Below are 23,838 nucleotides of genomic sequence, written 5' to 3'. Positions count from 1 at the left end.
CGGGCAAGTGGACAAGTGTGGTACTCCGTAACCTGGAAGTCCTGAGCGTTGTCTGAGATTCTTCCTCCCCCCTCCACTTCTCAGGTCTAATTCATTATCAAGTCCTGTGATTCCACTTTACAGAGATCTGTCACATCCATATCCAAAGCTTTCATCTCAATAGTTTTTTTGCTGTAGTCATTCGTTCTGGGAATATGGCGCCAGCCTGTTAACTGATTGTGCTGCCTCCCGCTTGCCCTCTCCTGTGCATCCTCCATAGGACCTCCAGGAAGATCTTTCCGAAACACATATGTGATTATATCATGATCCTTCAGCAACTCTCTCTGACCCACAAGGGAAGTCTAGGCTCTCACAGAATCTGCACCCAGTTCCCCTGCCCCAGCATGTCCCCTGCTCTAAACCCCGCTCTTCATTTTACTGAACTGCTAAGAGCTCTTCTCTCCTCCTTGCCTCTGTCTCTGCCTGGAATACGCTTCTTCCTGTGTCCACTGAGTGAACCGTTGGTGGGAGGCCCAGACCTAATATCTTCTCCTCTGTCAAGCCTTCCTCCCGTATCGGTCCAGCAAAGTTGAATCTGCCCTTCTCAGGCGGCCCTGGAGTGTGTGCGGCCTGGACCACAGTACTTTGCACACCATACTGATGCCATTGCCATCCCCAGGCTAAATTCCTGGAAAATGGGGATCATCTTTTCTTTAATCTCTGCAGGCCCAGCTCCCAGGTTGGTACTAAACACATAGTAGGAGTTAAATACGTTTGTTGATTGGCTGATTACAGGAGACAGAAATGGGAGGTTGAAGATTTAGTCCCACTGAAGGAAAGTGCTAGGAGAGTGGTATACCTTGTGTCCTTTATAAATATAAGCTCACAGTATGTTCTGGCTGCAGTCTTGACCTAGGACAACTTGCTATGGAAGTCGTCTCTTCTCGTTATTCTCTACACTCTTGTCTTACCCATCAGACATACATGATTGAGCTGGCTGTGAAATAAACACCCGCTTCTGCATGCAGCCCCTCCCCCACTACCTGATGAACAAACCACCTATTTCTTTACACTTTTAATAAATAGAGCCACACACACCTTAAACAAGTCCCAATCCCACCCCCCTGCCATTTTATCTGACTTTGTGAGTTGCTAGTGTCAATTTTGTTTTCCATGAGCCCTTCACCATTGATCCCTTCATCCAACCCAGACCCAGGTTTTCTGACGTCAATGCTGTGTTCTTCCTAATACACCACCTTGTCTGTCTTCCAGGCTGGTGTGTTCCTCTTAGTCCAGCTAAGGAGTCTTAGTCACTGCTTTCTCTACTTATTGATTCTTTCATCAAACTGCTAGGTGATGGGATATGTCATTATACCCAGAGGGACCTCAGTGAAGTGACAGAAACCTACTTGTAACTGAGTGGTTATAAGATAGAGACCAATCACCATGCCTGCTCAAAGTGGAGGAGCTTGACAAATGAGGAATCTAGGAAGACTTCCAGGGGGAGGTGACATCTCAGCTGGGTCTTGGAAAGTAAATGGGTGTTCTCAAGGAGGAGAAGAGCATTCTAGGAGGAGGAAACAACAGAAGTAAAGACCTGAGGGTAAGAAAAGGCATGGCAGGTTTGAGAAATTGGGGATTGGTGGGGCTTAAGCCACTGGATCCTTTAAGGCACAAGGGAGAAAACCCCTTTCTCCAAGGGGTGTTCTTCGGAGATGAAGCATGGTGGAAACTGTAAATGTTCCCCGCAGCTGCTCCCAAGGCCTGCTGTGCCCCACAGATGCTCCCATGGCCTGCTCTGCCCCACAGGTGCTCCCAAGGCTGAGTGAAGTTCCCGGGGCTGTCGCCACTCCCACCCACTCCCACCCGCCTGGGCGGGTGGCTTCCCAGAAGGAAAGAGGCAGGGGAGGAAGCAGATAAGAAAGACAGCTTCTGTTTAGACACAAATATCTTGGTAATCAGCACAGATGGGATGAGAAATACCAAAAAAAGTACATGACAGTTTAGAGAGAATTTGGCTAAATGTTACATATTTTTAACATACCTGTGTAGAGTTTTTGGAACAAGCACCTGAATCCCTCCGAACCCGATTGGGCCTGGGGGTTATGCCTCAACCAAGTGGTGTTTTTATTTCAGAAATGTTTCCTTCCCCATCCACAAAAGTATCCTTATGATTTTTTTTTTTCTCCCACCAAAATAAGGTGCAGGATTTGTCTCTGACGCTGTGTCTCCTTATTTGGACGGCAAGCTGTGTAACATATTTCTACCCAGCGTGAAGCTTCTTGGCAGACTCTTGAGGCCACGTTTTGGTGGCTTCAGAGTTATCTTTGGATCTGTCAAAAGTGCTAATGGGCTTTCTGGCCTTCTTTAAGCTCCTCATTTCTATTTTCTTTTTACTTCCATCCTCTCCTAAAAGAAAAATTTATGTAATTCATCAGCAGTTAAGCATTTTACTGAAATGCTCAGCTGAGGGCCTTGTATTTTTGTTTGCGAGAATAGCTCTGCCATGTCACGGTCTTCAGAACAAACCCCACCCTGACATCATCAGCTCAGCACTCCTCAGTCCACCGGGCAAGAGATCCACTTGTTGACTCATTGAGACTGCCTTTCTTGTTTTTGGTTTTCAAGTTTGTTAAGAGGCAAATCGGCATGGTGGTCAGAGCAAGGGTTTCAGATTCAGGAGACCTGGTTTTGAAACTGGGCTCTGCCTTTTCTAGCTGGGTGACCTTTGCAGACTACTTACCCCTCCTGAGCCTCAGTTTCTACATCTGTAAAATGGAAATGAAACTGCCTTTTTCAGCGTTGTTGAGAAAGATTAGAGAGAACACAGGTAAAGTACCTGTTGTCCAGCACATAAGGATTACTCAGTAAATGGGATAACAGTTCTTAACAGCAGTGTTTCTCTTTCAGCAGGCATACTTTGATCCTGCTTTGTTCCTGTGCTGTGCTTTCTTTCCTGAGTACAACTTTTACCTACAATTTTTAGTGATATAAACGATGAGCACAGGCTTAGAGACAAACTCACCCAAGACTGAATATGTACATAGTGTGTAACCTTGGTCATATTACTTCATTTTCTCTGTTGCCTCTGTTTTCTTATCTGTATGTAGAGACGATAATACCTGTTCAAGGAGTGGTTTCAAGATCAAATGAAATAACGTATGTAAAGCTGTGTGTATTGTAGATGTTTAAAAATGTTTAAGTGGGTCAATGTAACGTAAGGGAAAATATATGGGCTCTGGAGTTGGATCTGAGTCCAAATTCTGACTCTACCAGCTACTGAATCTCTCTCAGACGTACTTTATATATTGGGGGAGAAATGCCTCATTGGAGTTTTGTGGAAAGTGCGTAAAATCACACATACAAAGTATCTGCTATAGTACCTGGTACTTGGTAGGTAGTCAGTATATGGAACTGTTAATTCACTCACTATAAAGGTCACTGGTTAACCTGGTATTCCAATCAAACAACAATAAATCATAAGATAAGTGCCCATTCTTTTTCCCAACCCGTAATATTGTTGAAAAGCACTTTATGCTATTTTGCATGGAAAATCCACCTGGTTTTCTTGAATTTATGGGTTATGGCTCTTTCATCATTATACATTGCAACCCCTTGGCAGTAGTGTTCCCTCCCTGACCCCCTTCATTTTCAGAGGATTATATTGTGTGGCATTGAAAACCTGTAACATTGAGGAAATTAACATATTCATGTATATTATTAAAGTCAGGTGGGTATAGAAAGGATTGCAGAAATGAAACACATTGTATTTTTTCTGAAACCTAAAGAGGGCCAATCTAGAGTACTAATTAAAGAAATGAAGTCCCGGCTACAGACAAAAGCTGGTTAAAACACTGCTTTGTCACCACTTGCTGCTTGTCTGCAATTTTTTTTTTGCCTTTTGAGTGAAATACCTGGAAATTGTAAATCTTCGAAATTGCTCCAATTCCTGCCGAGTCCTTTCAGAGAGTGTAAACTGTGGAGGAGGGGGACGCCAGCAGTGATGACAAGAGAGGAGTGTGCCCAGCCTTTGCGGGTGGGATCTGTTGGACAGAAACGGGCTCTGTGCCAAAAGCATTTTGGTCCTTGGGTACTTTCTCTTGACTACGCGTATGGTGCAGTGCATTGGGAAAGTCTTAGGATCTGGGGTCAGAAGATCAGAGCTGCAGTCCTGTCTTTATTGCTCATGAGACTCTTTGATCTTGGCATCCCTCTCTGAGCCTCGGTTTCCTCATTTGTAAGATTGCAGACTTCCTGTCCTGCTCACCCTTTGGAACTGATAAGAAAAGCAACACAGTGCTGCCTGTGACCTCACGTAAACTGTAGTCACCACACACAAGTGCTTCATCTCTAAAGTCTCTTCCAACTTTGCATTTCATGATTTTACACACAGTGGGATTCAGCCTCCCAGGTGGAAAGAATAGGACAGGGGCAGAGGAGAGTATACTTTCTGATGATTTTTTGCTTCACATGCTTTTTTAGATACTGCCTGTAACAAGAGCAAACAAAATAAGCTACGATCTCCCCTTCTTGTTTCTCCTAGAGAAATCTGACAGAATATTTTGTGGCTGTGGATGTAAACAACATGTTACATCTGTATGCCAGTATGCTGTATGAACGCCGGATTCTCATCATCTGCAGCAAACTCAGCACTGTGAGTAGACTCATGAGATGGGCTTTTTAATTGCTGTAATTGAAAGATGGATCAGAAAGATTAAAGACGATTTTAGAAAAAAAATCAGCCACAATCCCCTCAACATGTCATTTTCATTAATTATTCATGTTTCTTTACAGTGCATGTTTCATTTATTCTTATAGCTTCACAATCAGTTATAAATAGTTTTCCATTTGGTCGTGTCATGAACACTTTGCATATTTTCACATAAGCTTCCGTCATTGTCATTTTCTTTACATGTCTGCATCATATTCCATTGTATTGATGTGTCATCATTCCCTAGATCTTTCTTCTCTCGATGGCCATTTAGGTTGTTCATAGTTTAATCCTTTAGTAGATAATACTGCCGTGAACATCTTGTGGCTGCTTTGGACGGATGCAGTTCGTATTTGAATGAGTTAGACCATCAGGTCAAAGGACTTGATGAACACTGTGACTTAGGGACTGCCAGACCACTTGCCAAACAGGCTGTATTTGTTTATAGTGAATGCTGCCAGCTGTATATGAGTTACCATTTCTGCTGCAGTCTTGCCAGAATTGTGTGTGTGTTCATGCATTTGTGTGTTAATTTTGCTAATAAAATATGTATAAAGTGGTATTGCAGGTTTGCTTTGTTTCTCTTTGGTTACAGGTTACTGAATATTTTCCATGGGTTTGTTTTCTGTTTATATTTTGTTAATGTCTTTTCCCATTTATCTTATAGGACTCTTGTTTTTTGTTGTTTAATAAATTGGAATGAGGTCTTTTATATTGTAATAGCTTTTGCTATATGTAAATATAAACATTTTTTCATATTTTTATTTTAGTTTTTTGTTTTTAACTTGCCAAGTATAGGAGTTTGTATCATTCCCTATATTTCATAAGGAAAATTCTCAAAGACAGAAAGTAGAAATCATTTTACAGTAAACACCCATAGAATTCAGTCTAGGTTTTTCCATTAACACTTGACTGTGCTTGTTTTGACACATATTTATTTACCTGCCCATCCCACATGCTATCCATCAATCCATCATATTTTATGACGCATTTTAAAGTAAATCACAGACATCAGTATACATCCGCCTAAATAATTGAGCATGTTTATTATTAACTGAAGTTCAATATCTCTTTATAGTATTATTTTTCTTTTGAGGTTAAACTTACATACAGAAATTGACTGGGAGTGGAATGCCTAACAGGTACCTCTCTGTTAGAGAGGGTAGAAAGACCTTCTTATAGTGAGTTTCCCTAATGAAGGGTGTATGGATAAAATCAGTTGAGTGTTTACATATTACTATAAGTCACCTAATAATGAAAACTTTGTGAGGCTATTAGAGTTTTCTTTATGATTTTCATCATAACTTCATTATTTTATTATTTCTTTGGTGTTGTTTGCTTGTCAAGAACTCACAGTTTTTTCATTGTGCCAGGCTCATAGCATATGCTTGGTGATAAAAGCATGGCCCTTGCCCTCAAGGGGAAAACATCCCAGAGTAGACTTCTTGCTTTGTTTTGCATTTTATTTTAAAGTAGGAGTGCAGTTCATAATCTTAGGACCTGAACACCCGGACTGAGTTTCAGAACTAGAGGATTGCCGCTGTGTCTTTATGAGGCCAATTAGAATAAAAGTACGGTCAGGGAGCACCTGGCTGGGTCAGTCGGAGGAGCCTGTGACTGTTGCTCTCGGGGTCGTGAATTCAAGCCCCAGGTTGGGTATAGAAATTACTTAAATAAAACTTTGGAAAAAAAATGAAAAAAGAATAGAAGTACAGTTGAAAGAGTCTAGTCCAGGGGTGCCTGTCTGGCTCAGTCGGTTTGGCATCTGATTCTTGATTTCGGCTCAGGTCATGATCTCATGGTTTGTGGGTTCGAGCCCCGCATTGGGCTGGCTCTGCGTTGGCAGTACAGACCCTATTCAGGATTCTCTGTCTTCCTCTTTCTATGTCCCTGCCGTGCTCCCTCTCTCTCAAAAATAAAGAAACATTAGGGGTGGCTGGGTGACTCAGTCGGTTAAGTGTCCGACTTCAGCTCAGGTCATGATCTCACAGTTCATGGGTTCGAGCCCTGTGCTGACAGCTCAGAGCCTAGAGCCTGCTTTGGATTCTGTGTCTCCCTCTCTCTCTCTGGCCCTCCCCCCCACCCCGACCACATGCTCTGTCTCTGTCTCTCTCAAAAATAAAGAAACACTAAAAATTTTTTTTGAAGTGTAGTCCATAACCAGTTACTGTTATATTGGAGTATTAAATTTCAGTAGAACAAAAAGGCATCATATTGATTTAATTTAAATTCCCTATAATAAAATAATGATATTTTGAACTCTTAATATGTGCCAGGCACTGTGCTAAGCACTTTGCAATTACTAACTCATTTAATCCTCACTAAAAGAGTGTGTGGTAGGTTCTGGTATTGCCTCCTTTTTATAGATAAGGAAGAATGTACCTTCTGTGTGATTTTCTATTTAGGTAAATATAATAGATTAAACACACAAAACTATTTCTGTTGTTTCCCAAAACTAAAATGAATTCAAGAATAAATCAACAAGCACAAAGAGCAGATGAAGCAGAGATTTTTAAAAATAATAAGAAAATACTATTATCAGTGTTATGCCCATATTTAAAAACTAAGGTGCAATGGACAGTAAAACATAATTTATCAAAATTGAATCAAGAAAGAAAAATTGAATAGGTCATTTAATTTATAGAAGTTGAGTCAGTATATAATTTCTTTTTTTCTGAAACACTCAGATGGTTTTACAGATATGTTTTATCAAACATCTCAAGGAACAGATAGATCCCTGCAGTCTTAGACAAACTTCTTGAGAGTCTAGAAAGAAGGAATACACTCCACCTTTTCTTGTGATAATTGTGTAACCTTGACATTCAGCCACACAGGAGATAATACAGGAAAGAAAGTTTATCAGCCAATCTCAGTCATAAACATAATAGTTTTAAACAAACTGGTAGCAAATGTATGAAAAATATAATTCATAATAACTAAGTTGGGTTTATTCCAGAAATGTAAGGTTGATAATATTAGAAAAGTCTGTTCGTATAGCTTACCACATTAACATATTAAAAGGGAAGATTCATAGGGTCACCAATAGACCGAGAAGCATGGTAAGTTCATGAATAGGAAGACAATGTATTTAAGATGCCATTCCACTCTAAAATGATCTATCTAGATTGCATACAGTTCCATCGAAAATCCCATTAGGATTTTACACAGTGCTTGGCAAACTGATTCTAAAATTAATGCAGAAGAGTCCAAGGAAGAGCGAAGACCTACTTGAAGAAAAAGAATGGGTCATGGAAACTTGCTTTACCCGCTATCAACATTTTTTGTAGGGCTGTAGTAATTAAGATGCTAGTAATGCACAGGAATACACAAATCGTCTTGACGGAACAGGATCGACATTGCAGAAACAGGCCATGTGTGTGGGGCTCTCGATAGACAACTGAAGTGGCATTGTAAAATCTGAGGGAACGGATGGAGCTTTCAATAATTGATTATCCACATGGGGAAGAAAAGGGAGACGATTTCTATCTTATACTCTCTGCAAAACCGAATCTCAAATGCGTCAAGGACTTAAGTGTGAAAGGCAAAGTTTTAAAACTTCTAGAAGACAAAATAGAATAATATCTGTGATCTTGGAATAGGGAGAAATTTAACCAAATAATCCAAAATGTACATTGTATAAAGGAAAAGATTAAAATTGGGAAAGTCTGTTCATTAAAAAATATTCAGAGAATGAAAAGACACATCACAAGCTGGAGTTGAGATATTTGCCATATGTAACAACTGACAGAGTATTAATATCTGAAATATATAAAGAACTACTGCAGTTGAAAAGCAGAAGACAAGTCTATCAATGGAAACATTGGCCAAAAGCACAAATCGGCATTTCACAGAAGAAAATGGCTAATAAAATATGTGGAAAGATGCTCAACTGCCTTAGTAATCATAGACAAGCAAATTAAAATTACAATGATTAAAATACTAGGTTTGCAAAAATGCGATGTCTGATAAAGTCAAGTGTTCTATCGAAATTGCATTGGGGAAATTCATGAACTACTCTGAAAAGTATGTGGCACAATTATTTGCATACACTCAAAACTCAGCACTTCCATCCCTGGGTAGAATTGTGTGTGTGTACATGTGCATGCATGTGTGTGTGCATACACCTACCTACACACACTCATTGGTCATTTATAGTAGGGTTCATGTACAAGTATGTTCATAGCAGCATTGGGTCTTTTGCTTTTGTTTCTTAAACTGGACAGAGGCTGCATGACCACCAACAGAGAACAGATAAATTATGGTATAGTCATACAATGGAGTCCTGTTATCACTGAAAAAGAACTAACCTACCAACATGATTAGGTCTTTAATACAGACTTTTGAGTGAAAGAAGCTACTGAAGAATATACAGTATGGTTTCATTCACATAAAATTCAAGTAAGAGAAATTAAAAGGGATATTACTTACGGATACATACAAACTGCATGGGGGCAAAAGATATGACAACACAAAATTTAGGTAGCAGTTTCCTCAAAAGGAGTGAAAGCAGTATAGTCAGAAAGAGGCATACAAGGGACATCAACAGTATTGTTTTCTGTGTTGAGCTTGGTTAGGGAATCGGCAAACTATTCTGTCAGGCGTCCAATAGTAAATATTGCTTTGTAATCCAAATGGTCTTGTAATTACTGGACTACAACCTTATAGTTTACACTCCGTAAACTAGTGAGAGAGCCTGTGTTCCAGCAAAACTTTATTTACAAAAATAGGCAGGACAGACTTGGCCTTCAGGCTGTAGTTTGCCAACCATGAAGCCAGGGTGCTGGATTTCAGATTCTTAAGTGTTTTTTTTTTGTTTTAAAAGTTGATTATATGGGAGCACCTGAGTGGCTCAGTCGATAAAGCGTCCAACTTTGGCTCAAGTCATGATCTCACAGTTCATGGGTTTGAGCCCTGCGTTGAGCTCTGTGCTGACAGCTGGGAGTCTGGAGCCTGCTTTGGTTTCTGTGTCTCCCTCTCTCTGCCTCTCCGCCACTTGCACTCTGTCTCTCAAAAGCGAATAAACTTAAAAAAAATTTTTTTACGTTGATTATATGATATACATCATTTTATATGTATATATATTTCAGAATTTTTGGAAAGTTGAAAAAGAAGATACCAAGCCCCTTCATCATGAAATGTTACAACACAGAGAGAGACAAAGCAGTTCTTTTTTTTTTTTTTTAAATATATGAAATTTATTGACAAATTGGTTTCCATAGAGACAAAGCAGTTCTTATGCAAAGGTTAAGAATTAAAATTGCATGAGATTTGGCAGGGGCAGTTCTAGAACCCAGAAGATGGTGCAGCAGTATCTGGTGCTTCTCGGGGAAAAATGATTTCTCACCTGAAATTCCATGTGTATCTAATGGAAGCCGCTACCATACCTCATCAACCTCCTGAGGTCCCTGTTCCTCCACTCTGCCTTCTCGGTTGTGGATACACCATCAGTTCTCTTGAGGGCCAACCACTCTGCTGATCCACCTGACTTCATTCAACTGGTATTTTTCATGGCCCCATTTTAAGGCAGTGGGGATACAACAGACAAAAATCCCTGTCCTCACGAAGCTTACGTTCTAGTAGGTAGACCTTCAGTAAACTAAGTTAAATATATAGTACAGTAGCTAATGATTAATACTAAGGAGTAAAATAAAATGAAGAAGGAGACTGGGAAGGGTAAGGCATTGCATTTTTAGGTAGATGGTCAAAGAATGCCTTATTCGGAAGGTGATGCTACAGGTTCCTTCTTACTACCTTAAGAGAATTCCTCTGACATTGAGCTCCTCTCTGATGTGTCTGTTTGCTTCTCTATTGGCTATTCTTAGGAGCTTGCTGATATGGTGGAATAGCTCCCAAACTTCAAAACTTCCACATCCCCTTTATCCCATTTTTATTCTCCCTTTTAGAACAAAATTCCTTGAGAGTTACTTCTATTAAGTGTCTAATTCTCCCCCTCCCCTCTCCCCAGTCTGCTGTTAGGATTTAGCCTCATCCTTTCCACTGAAACCGCTTTGTTCAGGGCACCGATGACCTCATATCAAGTAAAATTCAAATGAATTAGTGCTTACAGAGTCCTTAGAATGGAGTCTGGCCTATAGTGTGTGTGTGTGTGTGTGTGTGTGTGTGTGTGTGTGTGTGTGTATAAATATATATTATATACATAAATATATATATTTATAAGAAGTTAATAACATCTATAATGGGAAGTAAAATACTGTTTAAAATTAGGAAATCGTTATTTAGAAATAGATAAATACTGTGTTGAATGTGAATACTAGGAATTAAGGTTAAGGACTTTTTTTTGAGCTTTTTGTAGTTTTGTTTTAAGGCTATACACATGTATCACTTTGACTTAAACTTTTTGTTTAAAAACAGTTGATTTTTAAATAACTTCTGAATTTTAATGATTCATAGTAGAAACCTCTTTAGGAAGAAGGGGGTGGTTCTTCTTATATCTCACATGTGGTCAACAGCATCCCAATGTGTAATTTCTCCCGGGATACAGTAGGTGAGCAGACATCAATTTTATCCAAGCCTTTGTACTTCTCCAATTTAAGAATTTAAAGTGTTTTTTTAATTTTTTTAAGTTTTATTTACTTAAGTAATCTCTGTGCCCAACGTAGGGCTTGAACTCATGACCCTGAGACCAAGAGTTGCCTGCTGTTCCAGCTGAGCCAGCCAGGTGCCCCTAAAGTTTTCTAATTGTTGCCTTTTATTTCCTTAGTAGTGACTTTTCATTGTCTTTTCAATGACATGGGGAATGCAAAGGTTGTTTTAATAGCCTGAGGTTTCTTCTTCTTCTTCTTTTTTTTTTTTTTAATGTTTATTTGTTTTTGAGAGAGAGACACAGAGCATGAGCAGGAGAGGGGTAGAGAGAGGGAGACACAGAATCTGAAGCAGGCTCCAGGCTCTGAGCTGTCAGCACAGAGTCCGACACGGGGCTCGAACTCACAGACCATGAGATCATGACCTGAGTCCAAGTGGGATGCTTAACCAACTGAGCCACCCAGGTGCCCCTCTTGCCTGAGGTTTCTGATGGCCGTCTCTTGATAAACCAAGATGTGGCCTATCATTACCTTGGCAAACCACATTTTTCTCAATTTTGTTTGATAAGATGTAGGCTTGATCCTCCTCAGGACCATCAAGCATCTGAAAGATGAAAACTGTCGAACACTCCAGAGTGCCATTTTCTGTATAGATGACTGTGTCAATAGAGATGAACCCAGCAATATTTAGTTCAGAGTCAAGTAATACTCATTTCGGGCTTTTCTTGGCCAATAATGTGATACTCTATATAAGAAAAATGTGAGTTTTTGTTCTCTTTGCTCAGTTAATGCATATTGATTGTTTTCCTTTATAAATGATAAATAGGGAAGGCTTACCTAAATCTTGTTCTCTAATGTAAATACTTCAGTGTGATCTCTTCTGGCACAAAGGCCCCATTTTTCTTCCAGATTTTTATAACTGAATTTAACTCCTGGTGCTTTTTTTAAATTATTTTTTGTAAGTCTTATGGATAGCAGGTCGGTCTAAGACAAGACCTTTATGGACATGGTGTCCTGTAATTCCAAGAAGAGTCCTGGAAGATCAGTATTATCCCCATTTCACAGAATGGTTCATCCCCTCAGAGAGATGAAGTAAACTGACCAAGGTTAGGTCCTAGGACCTTAGGGCCTTAGGATGCTGTGTGGCTTCAGGAAAGGGAGAAACAGCCAGGAGGATGACACATACAAATGACTCATAGTCCCTTCACCGCGCTTGCCTTGGGGATCAGGTATGTTTATTGGGTGTCACCTCAAACTATTATCAGAACCCTAGCCGTGGGAACTGTCAAAGGAGCCAGAGGCACATTGTTAAAATATCCTCCCACTGAGGGAATTTGAGAATTCTCCTAGAGAGCCAAAGAAATAGTCTGAGCCCAGTCCGAAGGATAAGGTGGCTGATGCAGCTGGTTAATACTGGTTTGGGTAAAAAATAAGTCCCTGATTGTATAGTAATTAGAGGAACTTCTTGTGTAGCTTGTAAATCGTTCCAAGACTGCCAAAGAGGTGTGTTGACCGCATCAGTGGACTAAGTGTGTAGAACGCCCTCATTCAGATTCATACCCCTGTGTTTTATAAGGGAGGTCCCCAGTTCTCCCTCACACCCTGTTAAAATTCTCCTAAGGTAACCTTTTTCAACCACCTACGATGTGCCGGGCATTGTGCTAATCCTGTGTGTGTGTGTGTTCATTAGTTTTTGCAGCAACCCTAGGAGCTAGTTGGTTGGTTCTCTTCTCCCTTTGCAGATGAGAGTATCTGGCCCTGGGGAGGTTGCAGTGTCTTGTCTAAGATGCTTGTCTCTGCCAGCAGAGATGGGATGGAAACCCATCACCTTTGAATGCACACTCAGAACATTTTATTTCAGATTTTGTAAGCACTTGCTATATGCCCGGCCCCACCCAGCACCAGGGAAAAAGAAGGGCGATACGTGAATTTCTAACTGACGCACTCGCCCATGAGCACTGCTCAGATTGAACCCACTGTGTCTGTGGTTGTTACATTCACCCGTCCCCTGGCCTCACCCCAGCCATGAGCGCGGCCTTGGTGGGTCCCTGGGCGGTGTCTTCCCCAATTCACTGTGGCTTCAGGCCTCTATTACTGCAGTTCCTGTCAGCCCCTGGGCATCTTGGCCCTAATCGCTCCTTCTATAATTTAGGGGTAGTGCAAGAAGTTTTGTAAACCGAGAATATCCAGTAAATGATGACAAAGGCATACTTACTTTCTAAAGGAAAGTATTTTATTTGTTTTAGTTAATTAATTTGTTTGTTTTATTCAGCGGACTTGTTTTTAATGTTTATTTCTTTTTGGGAGAGAGAGAACGTGAGCAGGGGAAGGTCAGAGAGGGAGGGAGACACAGAATCCAAAGCAAGCTCCAGGCTCCAAGCTATCAGCACAGAGCCCAGTGCGGGGCTCGAACTCACGAAAACGTGAGATCATGACCTGAGCTGAAGTCAGGCGCTTAACCGACTGAGCCACCCAGGCGCCCCTCAGCAGACGTTTTTTAAAACAATTTCTGAGGAAGGAAGCACAGTTGAGTGACAAGACCATCACCTAATTAATTGAGCCTCCACATCTAATTATTTATGTAGTACTCACAACTATGAAAAGAATGGTTACTTTTCTGATAGTACCTCATTTAGGGGAGAAAAACCGCCAAATGTCTTCTCCCTGTCAGTTTCTTCCTAAGTGTAGTGGTGGAGGACGTGGGTGAGTGATACTGAGTGTCGTAGGTGTGCAGAGACGGGTACCTTCCCAACCTTGCCCCAGTCCCACCCCACCCACTCCCGCTAACAGCATCCATTTACCTTGGTGCCGCCTGGTCTCGTCACCTAAGAGGGCCAGTTTGTGCACGAGGCTGTTTTTTCAGACCTGGCTTCATTTTCGCTCCTTTCCTGATGAACTCCACCTGTTCCTGACTATGCCAGCCTGTGTCATGGGACGGGTACCCGAATGATGTGTGTAAAGCTTTCCTAGCTCTCCTGGCCTAGAAATAACTAATCCTGTTTGCTTATCTGCAGCTCTTGAAGCAGAGAGGAGAGTGGCAGTTTAAGAAGGTTGGAAATGCTGGACCGGAGCCAGGCCCTCTCTGCCTGCACACTCCACTCTGCATGTTCCAGCCGTAGGAACAAACTGCATTATTTTGTTTCAAACTGTGCTCAAGGGAAGCCAAGACCTTGTAACTGGAAACTTACCAAACAGAGAATTCTAAGACTAAATTTAGTGTTCTATTTAAAAAATAAAATAAAATCGAACATTTTGTTTGTTCATCTTTTATATGTTAAAAAAAGAGAGATTAACCTAGTTCACACTAACAACCTAAGAAGAGTATTCAAAGAAGTGAGAAGAAAACTAATCCTCTTGGTGAAGAGGGAAATCCTTAACAAAATGTAATGAAGTGGCGTGAAATACAGACTCTGCAGCCAAACTCTCAAACAGCGTAGCCTCTCTAATCTTCATCACATAAAATTTTATTGTGGCTCAGAGAATATTAAAAACTTAGAAAGAAATGAAAGGAACTTCCACTGGCAGGAAGTTGGAGAGAAAAGATTGGTATGTTTTCTTTATGTGGGTTTTTCTCTGGTTTTGAAACGTAAATACAATTACCTGCTTTTTGAACTGTGTTCTTCATTTAATTACGTGTGCATTGGTTTTCTCCTGTTCATGTTGAGCTGTAACTAGAAAGAAGAACCTGGAGATGTTACAGCGGCTACGTAATATAGAATCAACCGTTTAATTTGTGAGACTTGAAAATTTGCTGTGATTCTGGGGCGCCGGGGTGGCTCAGTCGGTTAAGCGTCTGACTTGGCTTCAGGTCATGATCTCACGGCTCTTGAGTTCAAGCCCTCCTTCAGGCTCTGTTCTGACAGCTCAGAGCCTGGAGCCTGCTGGATTCTGTGTCTCCCTCTCTCTCTGCCCCTCCCTGGCTCACGCTCTCTTTTTCAAAAATAAGAAAATATTAAAAAAAAAAATTGCTGTGATTCAACCAACCCTGGTATCCCTGACTAGTTTTTGCTGCACCTCTCCTGCTTCTGCTCCCATTGCTTCGGTAAGCATCAAGCACCTGCTTTAGACGAGGTACAGGATTCAGATTGCTAGTGATTCCCAAATGCTCATCCGTGGGTTATTTGTGTTAAAATGGCCCAGAGTACTCATCTAAAAATTCAGTTTTTTGGCCACCATCTCCAGACATTCTGGTTCATAAGGTCTAGCATGAAATCACAAAAGTCTATTTTTTTTTTTTTAACGTTCCTTAAATGATTGATACACAGCCAGATTCGGAAACAGTGAATAGACTGTTCTCTAAGACAAAAACAATATTTTTTCTTTGAATACTGTTATTTTGCCTCATTAGACTAATTTGCATTTTGAGACTGCATAATGGAGGCCATTTAAGTTTGTTTAGAAGATGTGAGTATAGACTAGCACTAAAAAATTCTTTGTTTCCATGTTTCTCTTTAGGAGAGCTTTGATTTTGGCACTAGTGAGTCTAGGATAGGACACAGCTAAGTATAACCTATTTAAGCTGTCAGTAATGTTGGTTGCTGATGCATTCCGCGGTTATAATTTGGGGTGCATGTGTATAAAGGAGACCTAGAGAGGTGATATTTCTTTCCAGCCATTGCATTGAGAGCACAGCAGAGAATTTTATTTATTATTTTAGTGGTGTGGTCAATTTGTGAAATAGTATATTCTTTAGGTTATAGGACTGATTATAGCTTATTTGTTATTATGCCTCTTCTGAACCAAATCTCTACCCTAAAGCACTAATGGGTAATGTATTCAAGTCATTGGTATCTTAATATGCTTGAAAAGCCCTAAATGGCACCCATGTTGGCAGATGTCATATTGATGTTGTTAAAGAAATTTGAGCACCTACCAGGTGCTAAGTCAGCAAGAACAAGGAGTCCTGATTTCCTGCGGTGTCTGTAGGCTGAAAGTGTGGTCCCTTTGAGCTAGAGCCTGATGCGAGATTAGGCTGTGCTGTTGGGTTGCTACAGATCTTATGAAAACTCACATTTTTTCTCTTTTGCTATCTTGATAGCTATGTAGTCTGCCAGCTAGATGATTCAGCCAGCGTGCTGGTGATCTTTTCCCAAGAAAAAGGACAGCAGGGCTGGATGAGAGAGTACCAGACTTCAAATCAGGATGGTGATGTTCAGTTCCTACCTGTGTACTTAATCCTGCCTACCCATCTGGTCTTGGGCCACTTACTTGATTTTTCTGAATCTTTCTGTCCTTTTCTTTTAAAAATGGGGATAGTATTGGGGCGCCTGGGTGGCTTATTCAGTTGAGTGTTTAACTCTTGATCTGGGCTCAGGTCATGATCTCATGGTTTGTGGGTTTGAGCCCCACATCAGGCTTTGTGCACTGACCACACGGACAGAGCGTTCTCCCTCTCTCCCTGTCTCTGCCCTTGCCCCCACCCTGAGCTCTCTCTGTCTCTCTCAAATAAACTTTAAAGAGATAAAATAAAAATGGAGACAGTAGTAACACCCACGTTAGGGTTGTTGAAAGAATTCAGTGGTCATAGATATGAAAGCACGCTGCCCAGTGCTGGCTACATACTGCCCAGTCAGCAGAAGTAAGTGGGCTCCAAAGGGCAGCCAACTCTGATTTGACTTTTAGAAGTAAAGAAGGCTGTAGAGATCCTGGAAGTGTTGTGAGGATTTAATTTGTATAAACGGTAATAGTAGATGTTGAATGAATCTAGGCAACAGAGGATAGTCATGGCAACTCATGAGGTTTTCCGTATCTACCCACTTCTCATTAGTCACTTAGTCATTGACTAAATTGTCATTTCTTGTTCAAGTCTCCACAGTCATGACTACATAGAGATTGAGTGGCCTAAAAAGTTGCTCTATTTACTTGACCCAGTGTTACCACATGACCAGGCTCCCAGGGAGAGGTCTAGCAGCTTCCTGTCTGCATCCTACCAGGCTCTGATTTCTCTGTCTCTCTCTGTCTCTGTCTCTCTGTCTCTCTGTCTCTCTGTCTCTCTGTCTCTCTGTCTCTCTCTCTCTCTCTCTCTCTCTCTCTGAAGTAGACCTGATTCTTGCCCCAGGCAGAATTAATGATTCCTTCTTCATAGGCTAACACACTTGAACCTCTATCATAGCACCTCTTTCATAATGCCTTTGTGTTGAAGTTGATTGTTGGCATTTTGATCTTTCTCTCTCTATTTTGAATTGCTTGAGGGCATGGCTTGTACACATAGTGGATTCTCAGTAATTGTCAGATTAATACAGATCCTAGCACAGAGGCAGTTTCCTGTGAGCTAAGAGCACAGGCTCCAGAGCTAGACTCCCTAAGTTCATATCCTAGCTCTGGCACTAGCTCTGTGACCTTGCACAAGCTCCTTAAGTATGTAGTCACCTTAGTTTCCTCATCTGTAAAGTGGGGACACTGCGGCTACCCACCTTGCAGTGGTATTATGAAGATGAGATGAGTATATAGAAACACTTAGTACAGTGCTTGGCGGTAGTGAATACAGAGGAAGTGGTCGTGGTGGCTAGAGCATGGCTTCAATCTATCTGAGTTGACTGGTACTTTCTAAGGTTGGATTTGCCTGAAAAAATGCTACAGGGGCGATTCTCCCCACCCCCTCATGCCTTCATATCTAGTAACTCCCACCACCTGAGGTTTCCTCAGTTTCTTCACATATGGCTACCTGAGAGATGGGTACTCATGATTCCATGTTCAGTTACACCATCTTTCTTTTTTAAAAAATGTGATCCTTTATTAGAGCGTTAGTGTAAATTGGCTAAACATAAATGAAGAGCTTAGGAATATTTTCAAAGAACTGTTAATATCCACTTACCCAAGAATTGAGGCGGCACATTTCTTTTTGAGTGCCAGCTTGGATCCATTGGCAATGGTTGCGTGGTTGGAGGAATCTTCAGGCCGTGGCCTGACTCCGTAGTTACTCATGTCCATCAGGCACAGAATGGAAGACAGCACCTTGCTGTCCCTGTGTTTAAATGAATTATCAATCCCCATGTAACTTTGCCTTTTTCTCTTTCACTTTCCTCACTCTTGGTGCTAGGGGCCTATTGGCATAATAGTTTACCATAGTTTACCATACCATAGCTTCTGCCCCTGCTTTGGAAGCTAGAGCTTTACTCTGGCAGTTTTAGCTGCTTTGCTATTTTGAAGTGTCAAATCTTGACACAAAAGCTTATCGTCCTGGCTAATAACTTACTCTAATTACTTTACCTAGTAGATAGCTTAAAAAAAAAAAAAAATGGAAGCCAGAAGTAGTTAAGCAGGACATCGCCTGAGAAAGCTTCCTCTTGACTGGCTGCTCCTGCTCTCAGAGGAATGCACTCTGCTTGATTCCATGTTGGTGGGTTGGATTTTTTTTTTTTTCCTTTCCCCAGAGGATAGTGGAGAAACAAGAGGTAGGATGAGTTCCATCCAACTAAAAGAGAAAACTACTGGAAGAAAGATTGTCTCCACCCCCTGCAAAAAAATAAAATAAAGAAGCATTACATTTTGGCTTCTAAGGAAAGCAGGACTTTCTTTGCTCTTTTCCCTCTTTCCACGCACATGTCTGGCATCTGTCTAGACCAGCTGAAGGTCTTTGACTTCTGAGGCCTTATAAGTTGTCTTTATGTTAAAGCATCTTTGATAGTTTCTTAAAAGCCAACTCTTCCCTCACTAAATATAGTAAACACAATGTGATCATAGCTGAACCGTTTGTAATGAAAGGTTTTTCTTATACCCTTGGAAGGGTTGAGTAGATTAACTTTCATAGTCCCTGCAAAAAACCTTTTTGTTGATTTCATTGTGGGTTTTCTATTTGAGAATAAGTAAAAATCAAAAACAAACGAAATCCACAACACTACTTGATTCACGGCACCGTTTATTTCCTGATGACTACAAAGGTGGTTTATAATTAAACAGAAGAATCTAGTTCTCAAACTGAGAGAGCTGACAACTTCTACAAGGCATACAACATTTTCTGCAACTGTCCTGCTTTGGAAAGTTCTTGGTTGAAATGAGTCGACTTAAAAATGACCTATCTTTAAAGTTAGAAATCTGGTATTCTTTCTGTACTCTGTGTTTGTTCGTTTGTAATCAATTTCCTGGTGTTTGGCTTCAGAGGGGAGATCCAGATGCTGCCTCTGACTAACCCCGTGATGAAGCAGGTGTCAGTTTGATCTTTCCTGAGTTCTAGGCTGTGAAGAGTGACTGTGCCCATCTGATTGTCTGTCAGCCTTTGGAACTCAGAATCTCAATACCTTTTAGAGATGTGCAGCTTCAATTGTGATCTCTTAAGCAATTACAATTTGTTAAATGTCTGGTAATTGTGCCTGCCGTTCCTCATGGTGTGAAGCTGAAGGCATCCTAACATTCCCCAGCATTTGCTCAGCACCTGCTCTGTGTCCAGCATAGTAAGAGAAGAGGAAGGGAAATCCAATGTGGTCTCTGCCCTTGAGGAACTCACATCTTTGGTTTCACGCCCCTGGTCTCCTAAGATCATCTACCTCTGAGATATCCAGAGTGTTGGGGGTCAAGCACAGAGGAAGGCTGTGCCCTCCACAGTCAGGTGATAAGGCTGCAGTGGTTCTGAGGTAGCACATGAATTCCAGGTGGACCCCTATAACTGTAGACACGAAAAAGCAAGACTAGCTTTGAGACAGACCCTGTTTTACTTAGTCAGTCATAGCTTAGTATAGCTGAGGAAGGTGAGCTGGGGCAAAGGGGGCACATTCTTCACGTCAAAGGATGGCAGTTCCTCTAGATCAGAAATTGTCAGAGCTGGAAGAGGGCACAGAGATTACAGAGTCCAACTTCTCGTTTTCCATGTAGGTGAAATTGAGGCCCAGGAGAGGAAGCAGCTTGCTCAGATCAAAAAGAGTTAATGGAAGCTCCATGGAAGTATATGAAAGGGAACATGACAGAAAGCCGGGCTTTCAAATAGGTGTGCCAGATTGGGGTATAAGCCTTTCCATTTGACCAACAATCATTATGCCACTGTCTAGAATTTCCAGTGGATTGAAGACCGTATAACACTTGAGTTAAGTATCACTAATCCCCAGGAAATTATCACATCTGTGTTTGTTTTAAAAATGATTATTTTCTGTTAATTGGCACTTTACCAGATGATTTGGTCATCTAACAGCACGGCAAATGTATTTCTACATAACGTGGCTATACTGATAGGAGCAGTATCTTGCCTAACTCAGAATCCTCCGTATGATGTGTAGACACAGGGTGGACACTCAGAAATTTTTTTAGTTAACTTACATGTTGTGGAAACACAGCGGCTATTATAGCCTGACAGACCTGGATGTGAGTCCCAGTTCTGTCACTTATGAGCCGTGTGGCTTTGGGCAAGCTATTTCACCTTTGAGGCTGTTTCCGTATCTGAAATGTGGTGATGACTGTATATGTATGTAAACTTGCACACTTCTTAAACAATACTTTGCAATATCCTAAAATCCCCAACATGGTACCTGGCACATGACACTGTTGGGATTCCTTTTTTTTTTTTTCTTTCCATGGAGAGAGTCTTACTTTTGTTTCATGTTGAACTGCCGAGCTGCCATTAGGAATCTTTACACACACACACACACACACACACACACACACACACTCTCTCTCTCTCTCTCTCTCTCTCTCTCTCTTTGTGATTTTTCCAGCTCTATCATTGATCACTCTCCATGTCCTATCCCTATTGCCTTCTTTCTTTCTCTCCCTTTGCCTCAGAGAAAACTAATGGAGCCATACAGAAAGCTCCAAGATAGAACTGACCTTGTGCACCTTTAATTGAGGACAGAATTTACTAAAAGTGCGTCTAGAAACCCACCAGTGGTTTACTTTACAATCTGTGTCCTGGCTAGACTGGCTGTTGGCTGTATAATTTGTCTAGTTTTGTCTGGAGTCTTAGACTATTCAGCTGCTTCAGGGCAAAATCTTTTGGGGTGTCATTAAATGGGATTGATAATTGGCTTCTGATGAATATTCATTGTGACTAATGACTTTGGGCAAATTTTACACATACTATCTTTCTATTCTCCCACTGAGTGAGATTTTGATAGGATCATTTTCTTCAACTTGCACTTCAATTAAATATTCACAATGCCCCTTTGTTGCCTATAATCCAAATTGTATACTTCCATTACTTTAAAATTTTGTATTCTGTAAGGAATGAGCATAGGCTTTTAGGAACCTTAGTTTTGAAAATGGAGTTGGCCTTAGAGGTGTTTTTAAATTAAGTGGCTGATGATAATTTATGGGATATAATGTTATTTCTGATGAAGCTCTGATAAATCCCAACACTTTTCTTGTGGTTGCCTCACCACTATTCCTAAGTAACGATGTACATTGTTTTGCCACTTAGTGTTTTGGAAAAGAGTCAAACCGTTTTCCTGTTTGTTTGTTTTCATAATCAAATGGGTAAATGCATTTTACTTCAATTGCAGAGATTTGGCCTTTAGAAAACTCCCAATGAAGATGATGATGAAACACCTTAAAAGTTTGATTTTTATGAGAGATAGGTAATTTTAAAATCTTGACATTTAACTTTTAGGGTTTTTGTTTTTTGTTTTTATAGGGAAAAGGAGACATGAAAAGAACATTGTCTGGAGCTAAGATCTCTGCCACTTTATTGCTTGAAATAGGATTTTGACTCAAACCAACTCAAGCTAAAGAGAGGCAGGGAATCAAGTTCTATCTCAACCCAGGAACATTCTATTGAATGACTTTTTCAAAGAGAATTACAAGTGAATTCGTGTGATGAGGACATCTTATGTTTGTATGTCACCTTATAGATTTTGAAGGGCTTTTACTTACTTATTTGATGTGTTGCAGAGTTACAGAATAGACATTTGTTGAATGAATGGATGAATGAATCCATTGACACGATTTCCCAAAAGTGGCATATTTGTGTGTCTGGGCTTGCCCTTATTGTTTTGGAATTTGAGTCATGTACCCCAGTCTGTGAGACTCATGGAAATGTTGGTCCGATAGTTGAAAGCCAGGCCACTATGTTTATATTGTGAATATATTTTAAGTTGGAATTGTTTTTTTATTTATGGAAGAAACATTGCATTAACTTCCAGCTACATCTGTGCTGTGCCACTGAGAGAACATGGGGAAGAAGAGAGACATGGTCTTTCTGGGCCTTACAGTGAGAGGACAAATATGCAGACAGGTCTAGTCCCATTAATAATGGGGGCTTACACCCAGGAGAGCCATGAGGAGAACGTAGTGCTTTCGCAGAGACCCAGAAGAGGAGGAGTTTGCTAGGGGCACAGATCCAGGAAAGGAGTACATAGCTACTCCTAAGTCTGAAATGATTTATTCAAAGGATAAAGTTGGAGAAGGCAGTAAAGACCATGGAGCTGCTCTACAGGTAGACTGAAAGTTGATGGAGACAGGCCTGCTCCAGACGTGCTCCCAAAGACTCCAAGTAGGATGTTACATGACCGGACCTGCATTTTAGGATGAGTACTTTGGCAGCTGGTTAAAGTATGGGCAGGAAGAACTGGGGCCCAAAGCCAGGGTAGCCCTCCGGCCTGACTTCAGGGTGCAGTTGGAGTGAAGTTTGTTCATTTTCCATTCATACGACACCAGCAAAGATTTTTCATCTCTTCTAACCCTGAAGAGATTAGTCATGTAAAATGTGACAGCCTTCTTTATTTGGAATCCTACTGAAATGGGTTGAGAAGGGATGGATTAAACCTACAAGCCTTGGCGGAGTCGCTGGGAACAGCTCTTGAGAGCTTGCTGGATCAGCTCCTGTTCATGACATGTACCTGATTTAAAGAACAGGGTCTGGAGGGAAAAGGAGGCGGGGGAGAAAGTAGCGGCCCTGGATTTAATACACAGCTCTCACAACTGTGAAACATCAGCAGAATATCCAATTTAAAGCTGTTCATGTTACACTAACCTCTGGGATTCTTTTAACTGGGCCTTGGCACGTCACTCTTTCGCCACGTAAATGTCCTTCTGTCAGCAAAGGCCAGTTAACAGCTTCCAAAAGAAGCAAAGTCCTCATGGGAACAGGCTTCCCAGAAACCAAAGAAACATTAAAGAAGAAAGGCAGAAAGAAACATGTGTTGTTGGCTTTTGTCGCTTCATAGCCATATCTCCAAAGGTGTTGGGTTTTTTTCCTTCTATATTGAATTTTGTAGCAATTTTATTCCATTATATCTTTGTCCCTAATTTTTAAATCTCTCAAATCCTCAGATGATGTGTCTAGCTCTTAAGAAAAAGAAGGAATATGTCAAAAGAAGACGGAGCGGAAGGATTAGTCAATAAACAGTGTTGGGGCAATTGATTAACTGTGTGGAAAAAATAAATTCTCACCTCCGTCCTTAAACCTAAATTAATTCCAGATGGATCAAAGAGTTAAATACTGGGGAAGAATTTGGAGGACTTTCTTAGTATAACAGCAGTAGAAACCATCATGAAGGAAAAGATTTGTCTGTGTAATTATTTAAGCCTTCTCTTCCCCCAGAAGCGCAAAGGAAATTACAGAAGGATAAATTATTTTCAGGAATGTTACAAAGGATTAGCATCCTTTGTATATCCAGTGTTTGCTTGTAAATTACTTTTTCAAAATACTAATGCTCAAAATACTAAGAATGCGAACAGACCATA

At 40.8% G+C, this 23,838-nt stretch overlaps 1 protein-coding gene across 11 annotated transcripts in view; it reads left to right on the top strand.

Annotated features, from left to right (window-relative positions):
- DENND1A (DENN domain containing 1A) overlaps positions 1-23,838 on the top strand; it is a 513,010-nt gene that overhangs the window by 266,158 nt on the left and 223,014 nt on the right. For 10 of the 11 annotated variants that reach the window (XM_043566883.1, XM_043566886.1, XM_043566881.1 and 7 more), the window contains one exon: positions 4,523-4,633. The exons of the other annotated variant lie outside the window; for it this stretch is intronic. In XM_043566883.1, coding sequence (XP_043422818.1) covers positions 4,523-4,633 — 111 coding nt within the window. The remainder of the gene's footprint in view (positions 1-4,522; positions 4,634-23,838) is intronic. 11 annotated transcript variants of the gene reach the window in all.

This window comes from Prionailurus bengalensis, chromosome D4, assembly GCF_016509475.1.
Source record: "Prionailurus bengalensis isolate Pbe53 chromosome D4, Fcat_Pben_1.1_paternal_pri, whole genome shotgun sequence".
Classification (NCBI taxonomy): Eukaryota; Metazoa; Chordata; class Mammalia; order Carnivora; family Felidae; genus Prionailurus; species Prionailurus bengalensis.
Note: the sequence above shows the minus strand (reverse complement) of the source record. Positions and strands in the feature narration are given on the sequence as shown.